Source organism: Limulus polyphemus, unplaced genomic scaffold (genome assembly GCF_000517525.1).
Source record: "Limulus polyphemus unplaced genomic scaffold, Limulus_polyphemus-2.1.2 Scaffold564, whole genome shotgun sequence".
NCBI classification, from domain to species: Eukaryota; Metazoa; Arthropoda; class Merostomata; order Xiphosura; family Limulidae; genus Limulus; species Limulus polyphemus.
Window position 1 is genome coordinate 507,310 of NW_013666174.1, and position 10,248 is coordinate 517,557.

Consider the following 10,248-nt stretch of genomic DNA (forward strand, 5'->3'; position numbering starts at 1 on the left):
AGTTTTGTCGTTCCTGAAAAGGTAAATCCAGCAGTAGAATAATCAAACCACCAACGTTTATAGTTTTGTCGTTCCTGAAAGGGCAAATCCAGCAGTAGAATAATCAAACCACCAACGTTTATAGTTTTGTCGTTCCTGAAAGGGCAAATCCAACAGTAGAATAATCAAACTAACAACGTTTATTGTTATTTTGTCGTTCCTGAAATGACATATTCAGTGGTAGCATAATTAAACTAACAACGTTTATCGTTCCTGAAATGACATATTCAGTGGTAGCATAATTAAACTAACAACGTTTATCGTTCCTGAAATGACATATTCAGTAGTAGCATAATTAAACTAACAACGTTTATCGTTATTTTGTCGTTCTTGAAAGGGCATATTCAAACAATCAAACCAGCAACGTTTATCGTTATTTGCGAGTTCAGAATTTCTACTGTGATTACTTCAGTATGAAGTAGTCTTCACGTCGCTATTGTACGTTGATCAAAACCCAATAATCTCTCTTTCGCTCAAGTCAAAACACTTTTATACACAGTAAACTTAGTCAAAGAATCATGTAACTTTGACTTGTTCACACACGGTAACTCGAGCACGTGCTGATTGTATAGTTGAGTATTTACGATTGGCGATCACACGCAGGAAAGCTGCCGTAAGGACTGACACAGCTAGTAATTGTGAAAAACAAGTACCAAGTTGCATCAAAATCTGATAATTTTTGACTGAGTTATAGAGCAAAAATAGTGTGAAAAATCAGTCCCCCATGTTAACAGATAGGGATTTTTTGGATTTTCGTATCCTTGCTGTGACCTTGACCTTTGACTTTAACCCTCCAAAAACTAATCCCCTTTAAGTTCGGTCATAGTTCAAATGTATACCAACTTTCGTCCAGATCTATTCAACCGTGTTCGAGAAATCTTACTGACAAACACACATGAAAACATGACCTCTGTCCACCTTCGGTGGCGGAAGTCATTAGGAGTAACAAATATTTTATTCATTTCTTTTGAAGTTCACATGTCATGCTATGTTGTAGCCTACAGAGTGCGTAATTCTTCTCATGATTCATGGCATGTGCACGTTTTACTGACGTCACGATAGTGGTGCGAGTGGTTAAAACAGTTGACCCCTACAGGCGACCTTCGGTCCCCTTTCGGGAAAAACAGTGCAAATACGCAATTTCTTGGTACTATATTGTCAGGCAAATAGACATGAGACAAATAACAAATACTTTAACATTTTTTTTAAATATAAAAACTAGCCATAAGACTGACGAGTTTAGTTAAAAGTTATGCAGATATTTATATCTGTGAACAGTTATTTAAATATTCTACAGTAGAAATCTTTGTTAGAGTAAACATTGAAAGGCTGTTTCCAAATATGTTGTGTATCTGGTGAAAATTCATACATGCTTATTTGCAACTACCATGAGATATATATATATTTCTAAAAGTAAATTTCTTCATGTAAGTTGATAAATATATAGTCAGTTTCTTAGCAGCTGTCTTTATGTGCAGTGAGAGTATTTCGTTCATATTTACAGATAAGTAAATCACACTGAAGGTACTCAAGAAGCACTTGTATGACTTGCATGGGCCAGATCAGAGACCCTCAAGATTGAGGATGACCATCCCTAACTGTAAAACAGAGGAGCAGCCAGTCAACAGTGCCTCCCGTCACAGTTTTGAACCGAACAATGTGATTAACTGTCATTTTTTACACATCGGCAAATTAACACGTGGAGCATTTATAGCAGCATATCGACGCGAACTTTGGAACTTCTAATTTACAGCCTAGTACGCTAAGCACTGAGCCAATCCAGCCCTTATTCAAAAGAAGTGTGGCAATCTGGAATATGATCAGTTCATCCAAAAGTAAAAACCCTTCAAAAGCCTAACTATTTCATCACGCGTTATAAAAGCAAAACGTCGCAACTGCTACAAGATCTTTTTGGGTTTAAGTTAAGAAAAATCAGTAATACGTACAATTAAAAATAATATTTACCCTACCTTGAAGCTTAATAAATAGTTTCCCTAAGTAGAAATATCAATAAAATAAGATGAACCAGCTATTCCGTACATTCACTACATCTTCATTTTATACTCTAAGAATTATAGTTTTCTTTAGACTAAAACCACATATTAACTAGAATTTGTTCCACACTACACAAAGCAAGTAAATGATAATTGGAACTTATATTATAACTATGACAAGGTAAACCATTGTCACAAAATAACGTCAACTACCCTCTTCTCACTCTATTTTTATGCAAGTCGTGCCTATGATATTACCTGTTCCACACTACACAAAGCAAGTAAATTATAATTGAAACTTATATTATAACTATGACAAGGCAAACCATTGTCACAAAATAACGTCAACTACCCTCTTCTCACTATATTTTTATGCAAGCAGTGCTTATGATATTGCCTGTCACGTGATCATCCAACACTCATAAATGAACGTATGATACAGGTAGCCCTATTGTTTGTTTGTTGAATTTCGTGCAAAGCTATACACTCGAAGGGTATCTGCGCTTGCTGTCCATAATTTTGAAGTTATACTCTAGATGGAGGGCAGCTAGTCAACACCAACCCTCTCTCAACACTTGGATTACTCTTTACTAAGTTATACTCTAAATGGAGGGCAGCTAGTCAACACCAACCCCCTCCCAACACTTGGACTACTCTTTACTAAGTTATACTCTAGATGGAGGGCAGCTAGTCAACACCAACCCCCTCCCAACACTTGGAATACTCGTTACTAACAATAGTTGCATTCACCATCATATTATGACGCATCCCCGGCTGAAAGAGTTGACATGTTCGGTGGTGGGATTCGAACCCTAACCACCAGGCCCAGGTCACTTCATGACATTTCACTTCCACATGAAGTACAGTCACTACGAATAGCACCAGCAGCTATCTCATGATGAAAATAAAAGTGCTGACAAGATACCTACGGTTACTGCTTTGAAGAGAAATGTTTCCAGCGCATCTTTGGTTCCTATGGTCACTTTATGGGATGTGAAGCGGCTCTGAAGAGAATCCGATACATACTCGATGGCACTGAAGTTCAGTAAGCTTGAAGCCACTCAATTCAGTCACACCCTTTTTCTCCAAAAGATATGTTGCCCAATTTAGGATGATGGGGGGGGGGCAGGCATTATAACCCATTAAGCTGAAATCAAATACTATTTGCACCATCATACGAGGGCACAAAGGGTTGTTTATTATGGTCCTTAATAATGTAGATGTCGGCATCCACCAAAACTTATTCCTGCCAAAATATGCTACCACCACTATTGCAGGCTTTACGTGCACGGATGAAAATGGATTGGATACGGTTTCAGATTCTAGCAAAATGAGTCTACAGGTATTATTTGGCTTCATATAGCAGCGCAACTAATCTGTCAAACTATTATTGATCAACACCTCATTGGTCCCTTGGATGGTTTTTGGTACCACTGCAATCAAGCTCTTTTGTGTCTTTCTGTGAGCTGAATGCATCCCATTGTGGATCTGGCATATTGTCTGGCCTTGCGTATTCTGCTTCTAACCGCCAGTACTCTGACATGATGCACATTTGCGGCTGTGAACATCTGATTCAGTCTCAAATCAGATTATGGCGACCCAAAATTGTTATATAGCGGTAGCCTGCTTGTGTTATGGATGATGATCTGTCTTATCTAGGTTTCCAACAACTGTATTAACTGTGACTGGCCAACTTCTTTTCGTATGCTGGCTCTCCAAATGAGTGAAACATCTAAGCGGCATCTTTGAGATCAAAACATAGTTCTGTTCATTATAAATCTGGAGCACTTTAAATTCTGTGATTCATTGGAAAGTTACAACTGAAACAATATTATCCGAGAACATCATACGTAATAAAAGACAAAATGTCTAAGAACTTAAACTCATTCTTATTCCATAGTCTGTGTACAGTTTTCTTCTCTCTCTCTCTGTGTTGCTTTAGGTTGTTGTGTTTATGGTTTTACTCTGAGTAGCATCCATAGATGCGAAAGCGGTAAGAAATTAAAAAGTAAAAATAATTATAAGATTTTAGAATTTTCGAGTTTTATTTTGTATTATTCCCCGAGGAAATGAATTATGTGTATGCATATGTGAGTGTGTATGTTACGATTAGCATTATTTTATAAAGGTGAATTTATTTTTCATACGCATAATATTAAAAATTACGAATATCGTTTAACTGTTTTGCGCAGTGTAGGCTCATTTATCACGTGCTCAAAGTTGTTTTAACGAGTCACGAGGATTTTGCCTTAAACAACTAACTTGATTATTTGAAGAATAGGATGTTGGATAATGCCCTTTTCTCAGAATTGGTATGCAAAATGCGATTTTAACTCTGAAAGTATAATTCACTGTGAGATTAACGCACATAAGCCATATTGGGGCTTCTTTGGTATGTCGTGCATGTTTGGTTATATTCGAAGAGACAAAGTGAAAGCTTATAAAGAAAGACAATATTATCATTTGTCTTTTTTTGAGCAGACATTACATACAAAATTGTAGCTTCCTTGTTTTTGGAACTAATCTATCATACTCTTTAATTTCCCGATCATATCAATCCATTCCAAGACACAAGCAGTTTTGGTAATGAAAAACCGTCATGAGAACGGAATTGACTTCACTGTAACGAAAAACTTCGAGGAATTTGAAGTGTACAAGTAAAGTGCTTGTAGATTATCGACCAAACACGTTTTATTACAGTGCCCTCTCCATGTTCAAATAGACGAAGCATCCCACCATTCTCATGTTCAGACAAATGATGTATGGTCAGGGTTTCAAGGCTACATCTCTAATATAACATTCTCAGAGATCTAAAAACAAACAGCTCAACTAGTAAATAATGTTAGCAGGTAAATAAAGACAAAGGTGCTCAGTGTATATATAAAAAAAAGACCGACTACAAAAAAGTAACGAGAGAAACAACAGCCAAAAAAATTAATCTATCTTCTTAAAATTGCAGAAGCAAGCTAACCAACCGAAAGTATTTTTCATGTTTACTCTCGTTTTCAGATTGTTGATATTCTTTGGTCATATTCTTTGATACCTATATGTTCTTCCTGTTCAAGTTACTCCTTATTCGTTTCTAATGCTCTTTATTACTCTTCTGTTCAAGTTACTCTTCATTCGTTTCTAATGCTCTTTATTACTCTTCTGTTCAAGTTACTCCTCCTTCGTTTCTAATGCTCTTTATTACTCTTCTGTTCAAGTTACTCCTCATTCGTTTCTATTGATCTTTATTACTCTTTTCACTATTATACCTCTTACATTCGTTTTATTATAGGGTACCATATCTAAGTAACAAAAATACTTCCCTTTACACTAACATCACATAATCTAAGAACTCTAACTTGAAATTTCATCGAATAACATCATGAATAACACTGAGATTTCTTGATATAATACAAAACTGTAAAGTTTAACAAGCTGTCAAAATGTTCATTTATGACGCTCGAGTGTGTTTCATACCAGTGATCTTTAATAAGATAACTTTGAGTTGAAAAGAAACAACAATATAATATTCTGTTTAACTATTCCCTCAATTAAGTTTATGAACAAATAGATAGTTTGAGTATGATATATTAAAACCATTTTGGAACTTCACTATTTCGTTACGATTCATGTCACCACTTCCAGTTATGCTCTATATGACAACCATGCACCTTGAAAATAGCCCTGAAGCGTACTTTCATTGCAAGAGACTCCATCATAAGGCTGTCATATTCAAGACACACTACTGTTCCCTGAAATGTTCCCATAATCTGTACAGTGTGCGAGGAAAACAGTTTCACAGCTGTCCATTCCAACAGTGTGATCATGCAGATATACATAGCCGCTGCATCCGGGTACATGACAGGTAAGTCTTCGTATTGAATAACATTGATACCCATTTCAATCTCCAGCTGCTTGAGATATGCGACGGTTGAACGGCACGTATGATGGAATATCCTCATTTTGATGAACATATATTCTTTGGTCTCGTTTCCAGCCGAAGAGATCCTTTTGATTATGTTACGTACTCTTGCCTTGGGCATGTGGACGGCTTTTGCTACTGACGTCTTCATTCGTTAATTCTCACTTGTTATAAGACGCCACACTTTCCTTTACACAGCTAGGGTAAAACTTCTTGCAGGTTCCTTTCTAAGTGGGTCTGGTGCTCTAAGTTGACCAATATTCTTTTATTTTACAATACCACTAAGTACAAGAGGTATTTCCGTCTTGGAAATCCTAAATCCCTGATCTGAATACATCTTTTTGATAAAAATGCAATCAATTTTCGGTGACACCATACTACTTACAAAATGTAGTTCTAATACATGCTGTCTCACAGCGACTTTATATCGGTTATGGTTATCAGCTGACCTGCCTATTTGCACATAAAAATGGATTTGTAATATCTTTTTAAACTCTGTATTAAACTTCGCCTTACGTATTCTATTTTTGTTTTCACAGTGAAAATACAACACCTCTCTTAGACGTCCGGTGATTTTTCAGAACCGACAATAGAACCTTTCTGCACGAATATATTAAAAAACTAAAACATCTACTTTCTCACCAGTGGATTATGTGTAGCAAAATTAAAATCCTCTAGAGGTTCAAGCAGCCTCCCCATTCATGGGGATTCAGCCATAAGTTCGAGGGCTTATAACGCTAAACGGAAGCAAATGTGATCTTAAAGGAGAGAAATAAAGTCAGCCTCAGTTAAGCTGGTTCCTCTTTGCTAACTCACCATCAGAAGTCATGTTAAAAACTTAACCTAAGTGTAGCAATTTATTTTCTTTAATTTACAACCATGATAGCTTTTTAAATATAACTCTTATAATCATTTTGTTTGTTTGTAATTAAGCACAAAGCTACACAATGGGCTATCTGTGCTCTGCCCGGCACGGGTATCGAAACCCGGATTCTAGCTTTGTAAGTCTGCAGACATACCGCTGTGCCACTGGGGGGGCTTATAATCATAAATTGGAGAGTAGACTAAATTTTTTTTATTATATAGATATATATATATATATATATATATACATACATACACACATACAATTTTTAACGAGATTAACAGAAGCTTTGGCTGTTGTAAGTCTGGTAATAATTTCGACAAATACATACCAAAATATTTTTGAGAGGAAATTCTTTACGTCATGATTACAAAATAAGACTATAATTTAACAATCAAATTAATTTGTGTTTCAGATCAGATGAAGTTACTTGTATAATCATTGTTCCCCCCCCCGTGAGTCAACGATAAGTTTGAGGGCTAATAACAATAATATTCGGGATTCGATTCCTGCTGTGGGCATAGCGCACATAGCCCAATGCACAGCCATGCGCTTAAAACAAGCAAACAATAATTACTTTTTACAAGGAGTAATATTTATTAGATTAAACCATTAAAAACTTCAATTATTGTTTATAACTTTATAAAAGTCTACAGGAGGCGTTTCAATTCGATCATTTTTGAAGTGCGGAAAAATACAGGATTTATACTAAACAATAATATAATTCCATGACGTCTACGAGTTATTGTAAACTTGGCAAAAAGCTCCATTTTAGTAGTGTGGAGAACATTTTTGTTTGAATTTGTTTAAGGTCTATTTCCAACACTTTCGCGACACATCCACAACTTTGTCTTAAAATTCTAACGTATTTCATGGTTTATGATATAAAATAATAATAATAACACCAGTATGTAAATGTTAAGATTAACGGAAGTATCGCGAAAATAAATCTCTAAGGTAATGCTAGTAGAAAATTATCAAGAAGACGTGTGGTAATAAAGACATACTATTCCAACCCATCTAGATCGTATGCGCGTGCAATTCTAATGAAGATAATTTAGATAACTGTAGGAATACATTACCGAGAAAGAAGCAAGAGTTTCCTGATCTACCAATGTCAGAGTGAGCTCATACTCTTCGCCGTCTAGAAGGAGGAAGACAGTTTTTTCGGGTTCTTCGTCTGTCGGAGAAATTTAGAAAACAGTAATGTAAAAAAATATAGCAGTCAGAAACTCTGATATAGAATCACATACACATTCATTTGATATGACTTAGAAAACGGTGTATTTAATGTTTGTTAGACGTTTGATTTTCTCCATTGTTATTTAAAGTATTTTTATATACAATTGCGAATATAAATAGTAACCACTAAAGCATTTTGTATGTTACATACATTATATATTTAATTATTTGTCACAAAATATCCGAGATCTTTAGCGAATCAGTTTTGTTTGGTTTATTTTGGTAAAAACTATGATAAAAATATTCATATCATAGTAGCAGACACATGAAAGTGAGAAACACACAAAAAAAGAACAGATAAATTAACTAATACATTCATAAAGCTACAGTAAATCTAGACAACAATCAAGTTCACTTTCCCAACAAACCCTTCACTTTTACGAAAGGAACCTCTTTTCGCTTTACGAAACACCTGATTGGTTAGCAATGTTCTGATACAGACCTATAAAATAACAGGATAAATTTCATGCAGTTCTATATAGGACGTCTAACAAAAATTGCTGAGTTATAATTTAAGAGTTTTTATAGTTGTAAAAACTCTATTAAGTAAATTATATATATCAACAACCATTAATACAATTCTACTGTACTTTTGAGCAATCAGGTCATTATGTTACATTGTTATCACTGTGATTCGAGCAATCAGGTCATTCTCTTACATTGTTATCACTGTGATTAGGGCAATCAGGTCATTCTCTTACATTGTTATCACTGTGATTAGGGCAGTCAGGTCATTATCTTGCATTGTTATCACTGTGATTCGGGCAGTCAGGTCATTATCTTGCATTGTTATCACTGTGATTAGGGCAATCAGGTCATTCTCTTATATTGTTATCACTGTGATTCGGGCAATCAGGTCATTATCTTGCATTGTTATCACTGTGATTCGAGCAATCAGGTCATTCTCTTACATTGTTATCACTGTGATTAGGGCAATCAGGTCATTCTCTTATATTGTTATCACTGTGATTCGGGCAGTCAGGTCATTATCTTGCATTGTTATCACTGTGATTCGGGCAATGCAATGAAAAGTTGGTAAACATTATATGTAAGGAAATAATGGCTTCCAGAATTTCTTTTAACTCTGTTTTAGTATAAAAATGATTAACAGTTAAAATAGTAGAAAATAGGAAGATTAATAAGATTATCGCGTGCAAAACTGGGACAATTATAACACATTTAACCTAGATTTTAGAACATATGATTATATCCAAGTTAAACAATTTATTTCAGACGTAGAGGTCACTTTTTCCGACTAGAAATAATGATTCAATACAAATATTCATCAAGCATTAGTAGTTTACTAAGAATGCATTTATCCGCGAAGACTGGAGTTCTTTTGTTCAATGCAAATCTCATTAGCGAACTGTTTTGTTTGAGAATTTTGCGCAAGGTTATACAAATAGCTATCTGTATATGACCGCCCAAATTTTGAACTGATAGATTAGAGAGAAAGCAGCTAGGCTAGTCAACAGCACCTAAAGCCAACTCGTGGGTTACTCTTGGCCAAATAGTTGGATTTCACTGTCACTCTTTTAGCGCACCTATGGCCCTAAAGCTCAGAGCGCATTTTTACAATACATGGGAACTGTTTTACAACGGCAAACGCAGTTTCTTCAGTCAGCTGCATGACTTAAGACTTGGTACCCATGATGCATGAACTTAATAGTTAACATGCGTGATATCACATTATAATAAGATGTAACAGGAAAAACTGTTACATAATTATTTACTCCCCTTTAAACAGCTTCCACTAAGAATATTGTACAGCGTGTAAACTGTACTTTTTGCGATATTCCGCTTCCGCAAGGTCTGACATAATAATTAATTCCGTTGTAATTTCGATCACAATAAAAAAATCTTCATTAAACTAAAGATCCATGTAAGTTATAAAAACAAACTCTAAGCTCTCTTTTGGTTATCTCATATAAAAAACAACAACTTTTTTTGTAGCCCGTTATATGAACAAAAACAAACAAGTCCCTCTTCTGTACCGATATAAAAACAAACAAGTCCCTCTTTTATACCGGATATAAAAACAAACAAGTCCCTCTTCTTTACTCATTATAGAAATAAACACAAGCTTCTCTTCTCTATTTAATATAAAAACCTAAAAATCACTCCTTTTTTTTTTTTTTTTTACTGGTTTCCAGAGCTTATTTGTTAATTTGTTTCCTTTAATAAAACGCACATTTCAG

The 10,248-nt window shown here is 35.1% G+C and overlaps 1 protein-coding gene across 1 annotated transcript in view; it reads right to left on the minus strand.

The window, feature by feature from the left end:
- LOC106459127 (GTP-binding protein RAD-like) overlaps window positions 1-7,988 on the minus strand; it is a gene marked incomplete at its 5' end in the record, with an annotated part of 25,932 nt that extends 17,944 nt beyond the window's left edge. Inside the window, one exon of the mRNA XM_022385559.1 lies at window positions 7,891-7,988. Within this exon, the coding sequence (XP_022241267.1) occupies window positions 7,891-7,988 (98 nt within the window). The remainder of the gene's footprint in view (window positions 1-7,890) is intronic.
- Between the last annotated feature and the right edge of the window lie 2,260 nt (window positions 7,989-10,248).